We start from the raw sequence: 17,400 nt of genomic DNA on the forward strand, positions 1-17,400 counted from the left end.
GTACTACACTTAAGGAGGTAGAAAATGAAAAAGACTTGGGAGTAATTGTGCAGTCAGATATGAAGTTTTCTGAGCAATGCAGACAGGCTGCCAGGGCAGATCATGGGGGTGTTGTCAATGATATACAGGAATTTTGTTAACAGGGGAAAAGGAGGTGATCGTCCCTCTCTATAAGGCAATGGTCAGGCCATGCCTTGAGTACTGCATGCAGGTCTGGAGGCCTCATTTTAGGAAGGATGTAGATTCAATTGCCACAGTTTTTCCAAACTTCACATTGGCCTATGAATTGCTATACGAGTTCAGTATATTTTCTGCCAAACTAATGGCGCACTGAAGCATATAGAATCCTCTGATATTGAAAATGTTATAATTTTTACAGACTCTTTAAGTGCATTTCAAGCCCTGAAAAACCCCATGAATATCACCCACCCAGTCTTAAAGGAAGTAACCTCTTCTTTGCATACTTTATTCGAACTTGGGAAAAGCATACACCTGTGCTGAGTCCCTGGACATATGGGAATTCCAGGAAATGAATTAGCTAACAATTCTGCAAAATAGGCCATCGTACCACCCAGTGACAATTGGAAAGTACCATATCAAGACTACAAATCAATAATCCAGAGAAAATGCATGTACCAGTGGCAATTATCATGGAAACATCAATATAGCAGTAAACTTCAGAGTATCAAGCCAAAACTTCAGCGATGGCTTTCAAGCTTCAACTCAATTCAACAACAGGAGGTAATATTAGCACGCCTACGAATAAGTCACACAAATATCACTCATAGTTATCTATTAAGAGGGATGATGCTCCCTGAGTGTCATCACTGCAACGCAGTACTTTCAGTAAAACATATCCTTGTTGAATGTCTAAAATATTCAAGAGAATGCCAGAATATTTTTACTCCAGCCACAGCAGAAGACCCTCTTACACTTATTTCACTTTTAGGCAATAAAGCAAATGTCTCAAGCATTTTTGCCTTTCTAAAAATGATTAACATATACCACCTCCTTTAACTAGTTAAAAACTAATTTGCTGGCACTATTTTTGGCAATTATCTCTATCTGACAGGAAATAAAATTAATACTTATCATATATATGGCGCACTATGGCCATAGTTGCCAATGCACCTAATAAATCCCTAAACCAACAACAACAGCAGCCGATACAGATTATACACAAGCTTGACTATGCACGTGGTAGTAAATTATGAGCTGATGATTTTGTATAAGAAAATCGGCATTTTCTGCTGCTTGTACCACTTTCTAAAGTCCTTAAAAATATATATATATATATATATATATTTTTTTTTTTTTTTTGTCTCTCCACCTCTTTCAGCAAAAGAACTATTTTGCTTGGAAAGGATGTGATATGTCATATTAATGAGCATTAGTGCAATAGCAAATGCAGTAAATACTTAGCTTAGTGCTTATTGCATTTGGAAGAATCTGGATAATTGTTTTAGATTAGTTTAATCAATTGTTACTATATGAGAAAAATAGTCCTTTATTATTATTATTATTATTATTATTATTAGCCATATAGTACAAGGAAGCCTGAGGCTTATGCTGCACCAGCCAAAAAAAAAAAAATTTTTACCCTGAGAGAGAGAGAGAGAGAGAGAGAGAAGTAGAAGGGAATCACCTTTTTTGGTGAAGGTACACAATTTAAAAAAATAAAATTTAAATTGAGGAAAGCTACTGCCATTATATTAACTAATTTTAAAGCTGCAGAGAGAAGCATTGCATTCATCAGCATCAGCCATTCTCAATCCACTGCAGGATTAAGGGCTCTCCAGCAACTTTCCAGTTCCTTCTGTTTTGTGCAATGGCCATCCATTTACTACCCATGAACTCATGAATTTCATCTCTCCATCTCCATCGTTGTCTTCCAGATTTTCTTCTAACCCCTCTTGGGTACCATTCCGTTATTTTCTTAGTCCATCTGTCATCATGTCTTCAAGCTATGTGTCCTGCCCAAGACTATTTTAGTTCTTTAGTTTTGATAAGAATGTCCTTTAGTTGAGTTTGCTGCCTAATATAATTCGTTCCATTCTTCACTTTATAGTTCTGAGCTTCTCTTCCTGGCGCCTCCGTAGCCAGGTGGGAAGGAGCAGCAGTGCGTAACACACTCTTCTTGATTAGACCGGGGTTCGAGCCAGTCACCACCAAATACGGAAGATGCGGAAAGGTCAAGGGAATGACCACCGCATATTCCCACAGCAATATGGCCTTAGTTGCTAATGCTCCTAAAAACAAAACAACAACAACAGCTTCTCTTCCATTCTTTTGGTGAGTGCCCAAGTTTCATTTCCATAAGTCATGGTGGAGAGTATAGATTGGTTCATTATTTTACGTTTCAGACAAATTTGGATATTGCTCCTCAGTATGTGGCTATATTTCCTAAATGCTATCCACTCAAAATTTATTCTTCTCTTGACTCCCAGCCATTTATCGTTATTACAGCTAGTGACTTCTCTCAGATAAGTATTTGAATCCACCTTTTCAATTACTTCTCCTTCAGTGATTATATTCCTTACTAACACTGCATAACTGATTAAGATTTTCCTCTAATTCTTTGGGATCATGGCTTATGATCACAATGTCATCTGCAATTACTCTCCATTCACATTGACTCCTTTCTGCGACCAGTCTAATCTTCTGAAAGCTTCCTCAAGGGCAATAGTAAGCAACTTCGTAGATATTGTGTCACCTTGTTGAACTCCTTTCTCAATTTTAAATTTGCTACCATCTTTGTCTAGTCTAATAAAGGAGGTAGCATTCTCATATATTTTCTTCAAAATCATAATATATGGAGTATCTATGCTTTTTCAAAATCCAGAAATGTCAGGCCTAATGGTGTTTTATTCATTTGCTTTCTCCATTAGCTGTGATATTACGTGAAGGTGATCCATAGTTGAGAATCCTGTCCTAAAGCCAGCTTGCTCTTTCAGTTGATTCTCATCAAGTATTCTTTCTAATCTGTTAGTAGCATTGCATTAAATAGAATAAAATGGAAAAGGGGTGAGGGAGAAAGTTCATTGAGAATAATTAAAAATTGTCTCACTGTTGAGCACTTTAAGATTGGGTGAGTTTTACATTCCACACCAATACTCATTGCTGAATTTCTAGATGACTGATGGATGAAAAAGGGGCCAAATATTGTTAGTTATATTATAATTTTTAATTTTACTTTCATATACCATATGTCAGTTTACATTGAATAACTCGATTACCTGTTTTAATAAAGAATTGTCACTAAAAAGCACCTTATTGAGGAAGGAAAACTATCTCATCTTTTAATTAAAATGGTTCACTACAAGGCTACTTGTAGTAACACTAAATTTGATCTAATGTTAGCATTATGAACATTGCATTTTCTAGGCAGTTAAAACTCTGGTGGCTTGAATAACACTAGAAATTATGAAGTCCTCATACTTTTTATAATTTTGAAAGGACAAAATAACAGTAGGTATAATAATTTCAAAGTTCAAAAAAATCTAATTTTAAGAGTACAAATAGAATTATAGTTTCTGCTAATTTATAAACTAAATTAAATGTTTTGTTAATAATAATAATACTTGTAAATTGTTATTATGAATATATTATAAATTATATAAAAAATTATATCTATTAAATGTCCTATTAGGATACAAATTTATAGCAGTTGCTTAAAGAAAATGTTTGCATTGATAATGTGCTTTAGTACTATAGATTTTTCTGTATAAAACATGGATCATAGGAACTATTTTGTATATAAAATCCATTGGATTATCAATAAATTCAGATAGCTTTAGAAATGTTCAAAAATATGCTAGAGATATTCCAGCACATTTTTGAACATTAAAGATATTCTTGTGTAACAGAACCTTTTTTTTTTTTTTAACAAGTCTAAACTATGTAGTTGGTGGACAAGTTTATGCAGATAGAAACTTTTGTCTTGTATGGTATTAATTCCATAAAAATTGGTAACAACAAAATCTGTTTTTCTGTTTGTTTTTTTAACAGAAAGTTCCATTATAGAAAAGACCCCAGCTATATATAATTGGAGTTTATTCAAAAGAAATGTATACTCACCAAAGTTTCTAGATGCTATGAAAAGGTGATGATACTATAAAATGAAAAAATATTAAATGATGTGATGCTGTATTTTATTGCACTTAGCAGTTGTGTGGAGAAGAGCTTGAATGTTTTTTTTTTTTTTTTGCATCATAAAATGGCAGTGGAACTCTAGATAAAGCTTATTTACAATCTAAACGCTCTTGATTATCCTAACTGGAAATTCAGATTATTCCCTACTGACATGCACAGCAGGGTGATGTGAGAATAAAATTATAGCTGCCTGGCACTGCCTATATGTATAAATCTAAAGGGTATAGGCTTTAAACAGATGGTTTTCTCTTTGAAAGTCCTGACATCATGGTAATACAGTTACATTCCAGAGTCCAAAGACCCAGGGGGCTCACATCTGGTCAGTATGGGCTTGGCACACCCAGGGTCCTGAGCTGGATATCATTATTCTTCTCTTTCTTGGTGATTCCTTTCTACTTCTCTCTCTCTCTCTCTCTCTCTCTCTCTCAGGGTAACTTGGGAATTTTTTTTTTTTTTTTTTTTGGCTGGTGTAGCATAAGCCTCAGGCTTCCTTGCACCATATGGCTAATAATAATAAACCAATGAAGTTTGACAGTATTAGCATTAGCCATATAGTGTAAGGAAGCCACATGTTTTTGCTGTACTGGCCAAAAAAAATAATAAAACATAATAATAATAAATTAATAAAAAATAAAAGAACACATTTTTAGTAGGTAAGAAGACAGACTGTGTGCTTCCCTCCACATATAGGTAACTATCCAGTTGACCTTTGAATTTCTTCAAACTGCCTCAACTACCCATGGAGATAACTTGTTTCAGTAATCAAAACTCACTGGCTAAAAGAAAACTTCCTACATTCCAGTTTAAACCTGTTCCCCTGTAATTTGAATTTATGCTCCCTATTTCTGGAATCCTTTATAACAGTGAAAATTTTGTCTTCATTCATTTTAATTTTCCTTCTGAAAACCTTATAGACCTCAATCAGGGCCCACCTGAGTGCCTAGTTGCCAAACTCTGTAGCCCACATAATCAAGGTGTTTCTCAAATGTTTGCCATTTTGCAGATCCCAACATGCAGGTTGCCCATCTTTGACATTTGGCTCTCTGATCTTTGGCATCTTTGACTTCAAGACTGTCTGATCTTCATTAACAGTACCAATAATAAAACCTCAGGTGAAATTTTCCTCAATGAGAAAGTAGTATCCGGGAACTTCCCCATCATCTTATAGCCACTCAGTGATGTCATCTTCAGTGGAACTAATTTTGCCAGTCTCTAACAAGGTTTTGCGGTAGTTGCTGGCTTCAAATCCCTTGAAGCCAAAATATAATCCCTATCATAGTTTTCACTTCATTTAAAAGGGTGCAGATCTTCATCTCCTTCCAATAAGTGCCCCAGTTAAATAAACACACTGCTCTGTGGTATCCTCCACTTTTTCTCTTCATCCTTCAAACCATCATTACTTCATCAAGGAAGTTCTGCCTGTACAAAGTTTTGCATGTCTGGATGTTTCCTTGATCTAGGCCTGATCAAAGCAGTTACATAAGGTGGTAATATTATGCAACTAATCTTTTCATCATAGCTGCAGAATTTTTCTGTTTAGGGTTGTTAAGGTGTGTTGTGGATGATCAACAAAGTTTTAACATCCTGTAAGGAGAATCTTGAAAACATTCTGATACCGCTAAACATTGAGTTCTAAGTGGATTTAGAACCAATAATCTCCTGTGTGAACCGTGAATTGGATCAACTTCCAGTCACTGGCTACTATCATCATTAATGCAAAGCATGGCTGGGATTCTCTTCTTGCTACTTTCTGCAAGGTGTACTACTCCTAAGCATATATTGTATTCTGTCTGTTTCCTGTATTGTGTCTATCTTGTGAACTCCTCTGACTGTCTGGTCGTCCCGGAGTATAAACAGATAATTTATTTATTTATTTATATATGTGGCTGTTTTCAGGCACCAAAAAATGCACTGAAAAAAATATCCACTCTGATCAGTGTTATATACCTGGCTCAAGCACAATCCTGAGCTTTTATTTGCTTGTATGAATATATATATGTACATATATATATTTTTTAGTACTTCTCGTACGTGCTAGCCACTGAATAAGAAAAGTTTATACCAAACTTCATGTTTAAATACTCAGTTGATTAAAAGTTCACAACCAAGTTAACCAAGTTCACACTAGCAGTAAACACTTTCCCGTTTCACTTGTATTTCAGCTTGTTTTACTGTTTCTCTATAACAGTAGGAACTGTAAATACAACTTATGGAAATTAACAAATTACTTCAGAACAGAAATGCTGTATATAGTATTTAAGTTTTTCTATTGGATTATCTGATACTGCATTGATAAACAAATGCAACTCCAGTCTTCTCATTAGCTGTTATGTTTGCTCTGTTTTGTCCATATGGATGTAGTGATATTAGTATTAATGATATTAATGCTTCAATCTGATAGTATTTATCAGATTGAGGCATTTATAACACTACATCCCACATGAACAGAAAACCTGGCTCACTGGACAGCTCTCCATTATTTCCAAAACTCTTAAATTCAAGTCCATTAAGTCTACTATAGATATCCTAAATAGTTTTGCTGTATATATATCCTACTACTAGTTTGTTCCTTCCCTCCTCCCAGGTTATTATAGAAAAAAAAAGGCAAAAGTTTTTGCTTTCTTTATTAAAGATGGTTACTTCAATTTTTGATTATTTACTACTGTGTTTTTTCCTCTCTGTTTCTTTAATGTAGGACAGGCAGTAATCCAGTTATCTGTAGGAATAAAATTTGGGGTGGTCAGAATGGTGGTGTACTCGTTTATAATGGTGGACTTGGCATCTTGGAACAAAATGAAATCTTTGACAATGCCATGGCAGGAGTCTGGATAAAGACAGATAGTAATCCGACTCTTAGAAGAAATAAAATTTATGATGGACGTGATGGAGGCGTTTGTATTTTTAATGGTGGAAAAGGTAATTTCTTTTATTTAATTATGGACAGATACTTAAGATCTATGAGTAGAATATCCACTTCAAAATTTCAGATAGTACTTTTGTCTTCATTTTGATTTACTGATTGTATATCCCATGTTTAACTCTAACCCAATGTTCAGTTTTACTTTTTAGGCATGCATTAAAGTAACATAAGCTATATGAATTGGACTACGTACAAGTTAGTGCAAAGGCAGCATCATTTAAGAGGCATTATTAAGATGCATTAAGGGCTTATACATGAGGCATAAGCTCTTAATGCATCTTAGTCTTAACTCATCTTATACACCATGGGGAATGTTTACATGACATGAAATGATTTCCTCAATGTCTGAAAACACCATCTAAACACTGTCTTCACTGTGTCATATCTGATATGAATTGTTGCTATCAGGATTATACACAATCCTTTGCACTAAAAGCACCCATCAATAATGTTAACAATGTAAGAGACACTTCAGCCATGATGCGTTGAATATTTATTGGATATGTATGGGCTTGCAGTCCACTTTCAGCATATCATCAAGATGCCATACTCTTAATCAGGGGCGGACTGGCATTACCTTTAGCATCACATAATGCATGCACACATTTCTGCTTATATATTATATATTTTTTTTCTAAAAAAATTATACACATACATACGCCTCTTCTAGAAAATCGGGTAAAGAGTATCTATGTCTAGCCATTTCATAAGTTAGTTTGCTTGCTGTGAATATGAGCAGGCCCCGTATAGTGAATTTCCACTAGTGGCAAGCTGTGTGAAACAAATTTTTTCACGGAATTTTGAAATTTTATAAAAATAAATAAAAACTTTTTACAATAACGGATTTCAGATGTTAATTTTTTCTTATTTTGGCTATTTTGCTCAATGTATTGCTTAAACTGCTGATGAATTTTTTAGTGTAAGGGATGGTAATACAATCATAATTACAGCCACTTAGATCACTGATGAAACAGCAGATTATTTACGTAATCTAGTGGTGTTTGTTGTCTCTTCAGACACATCAAGGAACTTATTTAATATCATTCAAACATCTCCATGGCAGAGCTGAATCTAGACCTGTCCAAAAGAGAAGAATTTACAATGTCATAACTATTTAAAAAAAAAAAAAAAACCTCTATATCTGTGTATGTATCATTTGCTTTAATGTTTTCAACTTCTGGATCTGAATTCCGCAGAAATTGTTGTTAAGCTCCAAATCAGACAACTGAGATCAACTCCAATTTTAAAAGCTGTTTTCAAGCTGCCATCTATTATAAACTGGTTACAGTTTATAATAGATGGCAGCACCAATAAATTGTCACCTATTTATTGGTGTTGGAAACACCGATAAACAGTGACAGCACATATTAGAAAAACAAGCCAATTCATACATTAATAGCAACGTTATTTGAAGCAACCTTTGAAACCTTGATCTCTTAGAAAGTTTAAGGTATAGAATGCAGTGGTTGTGATGAAGATGAGGAACGTACTGTGGTTGAACAAGACTTTTCAGTGAAAGATGTTCATCAAGGAATAGAACTTGTATATCGATTTTTTTCAAGCACAGCCTGAAATTGAAATAACTGCTATCATGCACCTTCATAATTCTCTTTTGAAACATTGAAACAGCATGTTTTAACAGATTATTGAATTAACCATTGAAACAGCATGTTTTAACAGATTATTTTTAAGTATGAAACAATTCTCTTGTTAGGTCTAGATAGGTACGTAGCCTATGTAATGAAATTTGCAATTTAATTGTAACGTTACCGTACTCTGCAATCAATGCAAAATTTACAACCATAATTTTCTTGTTTAATGCTATAGTACATATTATAAATAAGATTATACTACATTGTATTAGTAGAATTACATAAATATTCAAGCTTTTACCTGTTTTGTTGCTGATTTTATGAACAGTCGCTATAATTTCCTTCTGATATAATGACCGTTTTTCTCATTCCCCTGCTGGTTTTATAGAGCTAATATAGAGCTTCAATTGTATGTCTTCATCACTATCAATAAATATTGAAAACAGTAAGGAGCTCAGCACTTAACTCTGAGGAACTCCATTAATAACTACCCTCTGTCTTATGCCAATCAGCCAATTCTATGCATAGTAACTTCCCCCAGTACCATTGCTGCTCAAATTTGTACAGCAGTCTTTCACATGGAATAGTGTCAAAAGCTTTAATGAAATCTGAGTGTATAGGATTTAAGTATTACTTTTTGCTTACAGTTCCTGTATTACTGTAGTAGCAGTAGTAGTGGCATGTGATGCAAGAAAGCAAACATATGAGCTTTTGCAGCATCAGCCAAAAAAAAAAAAAAAAATTACAAAATAATCCCCTCTAAATATTTGTTCAGTTCCTCCTTAAATTTATTTAACCTATCAACTTCCACGACAGATGGAAGTTTGTTCCAGTGATTAACCACCCGCTGGCTAAAGGCAAATTTCCGCACATCTATTCTACATCTATCCTTCCTCAATTTCAATTTATGCCCCGTTAGGTTCGTAATCTGAACAAGTGGAAGAATCCCATCAGAATTCAGCGTGTTCAACCCATTCAAGGCCTTATACACCTCAATCAGATCACCTCGCAGGTGCCTAGTCTCCAGCTGCTGCAATTTGCAGAACTTAAGCCTCTCATGGTAAGAGGATCCCTTCATTTCCCTCACCAATCTCATTGCCCTTCTCTGTACACGCTCAAGCAAATCTACATCCTTCCTAAAATGAGGCCTCCACACCTGTACGCAGTACTCAAGGCGTGGCCTGACCATTGCCTTATACAGAGGGACAATCACCTTCTTTTCCCTGCTAGCAAAATTCCTATATATCATTGACCTGCCTTGGCAGCCTGTCTGCATTGCTCAGAAAACTTCATATCTGACTGCACAATTACTCCCAGGTCTTTTTCATTTTCTACCTCCTTAAGTGTAGTATCACACAGTTGGTACGTTTTTCTGGGGTTACTTCTACCCATATGGAGTACTTTGCATTTTTCAATGTTAAACTTCATTTGCCACTTCTCAGCCCATCTGCCCAAATTTTCTAGATCCTGTTGCAGTAACACACTGCCATTACTGTCATCAACAACCCTGCCAACCTTTGTATCATCTGCAAACTTCGATGCTAAGCCTGATATACCTTCATCAACACCGAACTCTGTGGGATTCCATGAAGAGCAGCACCCATTGATTACCACCCTCTGTCTTCTCCCACTCAACCATCCTTTTATCTATTGTAGCAACTTACCCTTAATACCATTCTGCTCCAATTTGTACAGTAGTCTTCCATGCACAACAGTGTCAAAAGCTTTCCTGAAATCGAAGTGTATGATATCAAAATTATTTTTTGCATCCAGTTCCTTTGTAACCACATCATAATAACCAATCAAATTTGTCAGACAAGACTTTCCCTTAACAAACCCATGCTGTGTCTGAATTATTGCTGCAGTCTTGTCTAGATGATCCTGCAATGAATCTTTAACCAGTGACTCCATTATTTTACCCGGAACAGAAGTTAAACTACCGTATTTCTCCATACCAAAATTAAGGTGCGTACTACCGTACGCACCTTAATTTTGGGGCCCGAAATTTGAAAAAAAATGTATTAAATAAAGTTATTGAACTGAAGTTTTATTCATCATAAAATTCATACAACTCATCACTTTCAAAACTCCCATCCATTAGCTTGTCCTCATCTGTGTCTGATGACGAATCACTGTCTTCATATATTGCCTCGTCCTCAGTTCCATCTATGGCATTTGAAATGCCACACTTCTTAAATGCCTTGACAACGATCTCAATCTTGATATTATCCCAGGATCTTTTCACCCAGGTACAAACTTCTCCTATAGTTGGTTTCTTCACTCTTACTGCTGGTGTCAAATTGTCCCCAGAAGACTTCATCCATTGGTTCCATTCGTCTCTCATGGCAGCTTTGAAGGGTTTGTTAATGCTGACATCAAGTGGTTGGCGCTGGGATGTCAAGCCTCCAGGTGTGATGGCAAGTTTTGTTTTTGCTCTGCAGCAATCTTCTTTATGTTTTTTGTTATGTGTGCCCTAAACTGATCAAGCATCAATAGGGCAGGTTTGCGTAAGAGCCCACCTTGCTCCAAACTTTCTATAACCAGATCTTCATCCCATCCTGATCCATCCAACCCTTGTCATGAACGTGGACAATCACTCCTCGAGGGATGTCTTCTTTTGGCATTGTTTTGCGTTTGAAAATCAGCATAGGAGGCAGCTTGGTTCCATCGGCTCAACAAGCTAGAACTACTGTATAATGGCTCTTTTCATGTCCACTTGTCTTCACAGTTACAGTTTTCACCCCCTTCTTATCAACAGTCCTGTTACTTGGGACATCATATTGATTTCACCCCTTTTATCAGTACACTGTGAAGGCGGACTTCGTCCATATTTGCAAATTGTCCCAACTCAAACTGATGTGTCTTCCAACATTGAATGACAAAACAATGAAATTCAAAGACCTTCTGCTCATTGCTTTCAGGCATCTTTTGGGCAAGTCTGGTGTGTGTTTACGCATGCTTAGTCCATTCCGTTTCATGAACATGAAGCACCAATTGTGTCCTCCTCCTTTGAAATCAGTAACTTCTTTTTCTTCAGCAATTCTTCTTGCCTCATGCTGAACCATCTTTGTGGACACAGGAATTCCAATTGCCCTTTGCTCTTCAATCCATATCTTCAATTCCCTCTCTAAATCAGGCCATTTTGCTGACTTGCCTCTAATGGCCTTCTTCTGCCGTGGCGTTTTAAGTAGGGTTTCTTCTTCCCGTAGCCAGTCTCGGATTGTTTTCTCAGTTGGAGGAGGACCAAACTTACGTTCAGCAGCACGATTTCCATTCACTTTTGCAAACTGGATCACTTTTAACTTGAATTCAGCACTGTACGAAAATCTTTTCTGCGCCATTTCTGGGCAGAACGTTGCAAAACTAACATAACAAACCTTTAACAATTGCGAAACAATGAGCGCAAAGACAACAAGCGCATAAAAGCGGGAAATTCAAGTAAAAAAAAATAATCTTCAACCATTGTATAAGACGCACCCAGTTTTTAGACCCCAAATTTTTCGAAAAAAGGTGCGTCTTATACATGGGGAAATACGATAACTGGTCTGTAATTACTCATGTCACCCTTCAATCCCCCTTTGTGAATTGGGGACACATTTGCACATCTCCGGTCCGTGGAGACCTCCCCTGAGTCCAAGGATGCTCTCATAATTATGGCTAAGGGTTTTCTTACTTCCTTTGCTGGCCCCTCCAGCAACGTGGGCAGGAGCAGCAGTGCGTAGCATACGCTTGATTAGCCCGGGTTTCGAGCCCGTGACTACCAAATACGGAGGATGCGGAAATGTCAGGGAATGACCACCACTTATCCCCGGAGCAATATGGCCTTAGTTGCTTATGCTCCTAAAAACCAAATAACTAACACCATAACAAACTTCCTTTGCCGCCTCCTTTAATATAACTGGATAGATCCCATCCACCCCAGGTGCCTTTCTAATGTTTAACTTCAACAATTTCTCCTCCACTTTGTTCTCAGTTATTACAAAATCATTAAGCACCCTGTTACAATTTGATAACCTTGTGGCATTTTCAAACCTTAATAGCTCCTCGTGTGTGAATGTAGATGCAAAATACTCATTGTTTGTTTGCTATCTGAGCAGGATCATCAACAGTCGAACCATCGATGTCAAGTGGACCAATCAGATTCATCCCCTTCCTTGTAGAGTTTATATAAGTAAAGAAATCCGTGCTGTTTTTCTTAGCATCCTTTGCCCAAGATTTCTCGTAATTTGCCTTCGCCTGCCTAACCTCCTTTGTGACTTGATTACAGACTAGCTTATATATATCATAGGCTTCTGTGTCGCCTGATAATTTATATGCATCCCGTGCATTTTTCTTCTCTACCACGAGTCTCATTAGTTCATTTGACAACCATTTAGGCCTAAACCTTGAACAATATTTTTTAATAGGTATGAAACGTTTAGTAGCTTCCACTATTAATTCCTTGAATGCTTCCCACTTAGAATTTGCTGTTGGTAACATCATCAGTTGGTCCCACTGTACAGAATTTAAAAACTGTCTGAGATCACTATAGTCACCTTGACGGAAGCAAAAAACCCCTTCCTTTAACCCTGATGGTAATTATATCTTTAAGTAAATCCCACATCAGTACACTGTGATCACTGCCACCTAATGGTTCCTTTATCTGCAATTTCTTAATACACGAATGATCACATTACTAACTACTGTGTCATAGTAACTAACCAGATTGGTCTGACTAGATACTCCCATAATAAATCCGTGCTGCAATTGCTGTTATGTGTTCTTGTCTAGGTGATAGTTCATTACTTCTTTAACCACTGGCTCTATTATTTTCCTTGGAACAGAAGTTAGCTTACAGGTTTGTAATTACTTCTAAATCAAAGAATGCTGTCATAATTATGGCTAAAAGTTTACTTACCTCTTTTGCTGACTCTTAATATAACGTGATAGATCCAATCCACTCTAGGTGCCTAATTTACTTTTGGCTTCGGTAACTCTCTTCCACTTTCCTCTCAGTTATCATTTAGCTCACTATTAGAATTTGTTATGCTGCTGGCATCCCTATCCCTAAAATTTTTTTCACATGTGAATGTAGATGCAAAATATCTATTCACTTTGCCAGCAACCTGAACAGAATCACCAACAATTATACCATTCATATATAGTTGACAAATCATATAATATCAGTGTAAATACACCATAGTTTACCCATTTATGGGTGTATTTACACTGATATTATATAATATAATTTACACTGATATAATGTAATATAATTAGTGTAAATTGTATTTACAATAATATTATATAATTGCACACCAAATACACCATAGTTTACTCATTTATGGGTAAACTGTGGTGTATTTACACCGATATTATATAGTTAATTTCAACCCATAATGCATTATGCTTTGTGCATTTACTCTTCAAAATAGTTGACCAGTGTAATTCTTTCCTCTCCTTCCCTCCCTTCTAATCTTTGAAAGAAAGAAATCTTTCTTTCAAATTTGAAAGAAATCTTTGTTACTTTTCTTTATATTCTCTACCAAAGACTTCTTGTTATCTGCCTTAGCTTGATTGCAAACTATTTTATACTAATTGTAGGTTTCTGTATCCCCTGATAACACAACTCTGCATTTTGAAAAAAAAATCACTGGTGTTTTCTCAGAAAAGAGTGTTTCTGAATCATTTTCTAATGCTGATTTCATAAATGACTTCCATTTGTTTCCATCATATTAGGTTTCTTCAAAAATCATTAAAGAATATTTGATTTTTCACAAATTTTTATTAATTTCGGCAGAATTTTTGTGCTGAATTTTAATTATTATTTTAATTATTTAGGTAGTGCAATATCATGGCAGCTTGTTGTGAAGGTAGTCACAATATGAGATACAATTAAATTGATGCCATTTCAACTACTTTCAAGTTCACTACGAAAAAAATATTATGTATCTACACTGAACGTTCATCGGTGAATTTCTGATTTGTAGTCCTATATGTGCTTTACTCACATATTTACTTAAGTATATACTTATGCACACCATTAAGCATCTCTCATATTGTGGAAATATACTTCAACTGGATTATCATGATTGCAACACCGGGGTACCTACCTGCCCACTGATGATTGGCCAACTGTCTGGGTGGTGGTATCCGCTGAGAATAAGTAACAATAGTCTTCTGTATTGGTGAAGCTTTACTTATTCAAGGTAGTGCAATGTCATGGAAACTCGTGAAAGAGTCACAATATGAGATACCATTAAATCAATGCCTTTCAACTACTTTCAAGTTCACTATGAATAAAATATTGTGTATCTGCACTGAACGTTTGTTATTTTAATGTGCAGCTTTTACCAGACTTTTATATTTAAATACACGTTGAAAACATTATTAAAAAGGGGCACTGTGATAAAAATTCACAAAACACTTATCACTCATTTTAAAAACTTATCTTCAGTGGGTCAAATTTTTGTTTCTTTGATTTTCTTGCAGATCCTTCCACTTTAGTCCCTCTTCAGCAGCAAGAAATAGTTAGCCATTATGTTGACATTTCCACCTCCCCTGGAACCTCATCTCCATGACTTTAATGTTCTGATGAACCTCTCACCCTGTTCTTCGCTAACACTTCCTAGATTTTCCTGGAAATAGTCAATGTGGGAATGTAAAAAATGTATCCTGATACATTTTTTACAATGTATAAGGATACATTGTAAAAACAATGTATTTTTTACAATGTATCAGGATACATTGTAAAAACTGGGCTGCAACATGAGGATACAAATGTATCCTCATGTTTCAGCCCAGCTTTTTGAAGTTTGCCAACATATTTGCAACTATATCCTTGTAGTCTGGATCGTTGTTGTTCCTTAAGAAGTTCTAAACAGCAGACCTAAGACTAATCCATGCCTGTTTTTCTCTTTTATTCATAGCTCCCCAAAATCTTGGTCCCTCATCAGTTTGAAAATTTTAGGCCCAACAAAAATACCTTGTTTTAGCTTTTCTTGGGTGATTGATGAGAATTTAGTACAAACGTAGTTAAAGCAGGCCTTCCTGAGGTAAAGCTTTCACAAACTGTGTTATCAAACCCATTTTGATATGCAAGACTGTTAGGAGGACAGTTTTGTGATCTACCAGTGGTTTTTTGAACTATGTAGTAGTAGTAGTAGTAGTAGTAGTAGTGGCATGTGATGCAAGAAAGCAAATGTATGAGCTTATGCAGCATCAACCAAAAAAAAAAAAAAAAAAAAAATCACACCATTCCCTCCAAATGCCTGTCCAGTTCCTCCTTAAATTTATTCAATCTATCAACTTCCACAACGACAGATGGAAGTTTGTTCCAGCAATTAACCACCCGCTGGCTAAAGGAAAATTTCCGCACATCTATTCTACATCTGTCCTTTCTTAATTTGAATTTATGCCCCCTTAGGTTCGTAATCTGAACAAGTGGAAGGATCCCATCAGAATTCAGCGTGCTCAACCCATTCAAGGCCTTATATACCTCAATCAGATCACCGCGCAGGTGCCTAGTCTCCAGCCACTGCAATTTGCAGAACTTAAGCCTCTCTTGGTAAGAGGATCCCTTCATTCCCCTCACCAATCTTGTTGCCCTTCTCTGTACACGCTCAAGTAAATCTACATCCTTCCTAAAATGAGGCCTCCAGACCTGTACGCAGTACTCAAGCCGTGGCCTGACCATTGCCTTATACAGAGGGATAATCACCTCCTTTTCCCTGCTAGCAAAATTCCTATATATCATTGACAAAACCCCATGACTTGCCCTGGCAGCCTGTCTGCATTGCTCAGAAAACTTCATATCTGCCTGCACAATTACTCCCAGGTCTTTTTCATTTTCTACCACCTTAAGTGTAGTACCACACAGTTGGTACGTTTCTCTGGGGTTACTTCTACCCATATATAGTACTTTGCATTTGTCAAGGTTAAACTTCAGTTGCCACTTCTTAGCCCATCGGCCCAAATTATCTAGATCCTGTTGCAGTAGCACACTGCCATTACTGTCATTAACAACCCTGCCAACCTTTGTATCATCTGCAAACTTTGACATTAAGCCTGATATACCTTCATCAATATCATTGATAAATATACAAAACAACAGTGGACCTAACACCGAACCCTGTGGGACTCCACTAATAACATTAATAACATTAGTCCAAGAAGAGCAGCAACCATTGATTACCACCCTCTGTCTTCTAGCACTTAACCATCCTTTTATCCATTGTAGCAACTTACCCTTAATACCATTCTGCTCCAATTTGTACAATAGTCTTCCATGCGCAACAGTGTCAAAAGCTTTACTGAAATCCAAATATATGATATCAAAATTATTTTTCGCATCCAGTTCCTTTGTAACCACATCATAATATCCTATCAGATTTGTCAGACAAGACTTTCCCTTAACAAACCCATGCTGTGTCTGAATTATTGTTGCAGTCTTGTCTAGATGATCCTGCAATGCATCTTTAACCAGTGACTCCATTATTTTACCCGGAACAGAAGTTAAACTAACTGGTCTGTATTTACTCGTGTCACCCTTCGATCCCCCTTTGTGAATTGGGGATACATTTGCACATCTCCAGTCCGTGGGAACCTCCCCTGAGTCCAAGGATGCTCTCATAATTATGGCTAAGGGTTTGCTTAGTTGCTTAGCTGCCTCCTTTAATATAACTGGATAGATCCCATCCACCCCAGGTGCTTTTCTTACGTTTAACTTCAACAATTTCTCTTCCACTTTGCTCTCAGTTA

The 17,400-nt window shown here is 36.4% G+C and overlaps 1 protein-coding gene across 1 annotated transcript in view; it reads left to right on the forward strand.

Moving 5' to 3' along the window:
• Positions 1–17,400, forward strand: part of FBXO11 (F-box protein 11) — a 513,763-nt gene that overhangs the window by 377,914 nt on the left and 118,449 nt on the right. Inside the window, exon 16 of the mRNA XM_090375372.1 lies at positions 6,848–7,068. Within this exon, the coding sequence (XP_090231498.1) occupies positions 6,848–7,068 (221 nt within the window). The remainder of the gene's footprint in view (positions 1–6,847; positions 7,069–17,400) is intronic.

This window comes from Mastigoproctus giganteus, chromosome 6 (genome assembly GCF_048544385.1).
Source record: "Mastigoproctus giganteus isolate SK-2022 chromosome 6, ASM4854438v1, whole genome shotgun sequence".
Taxonomy (NCBI): Eukaryota; Metazoa; Arthropoda; class Arachnida; order Uropygi; family Thelyphonidae; genus Mastigoproctus; species Mastigoproctus giganteus.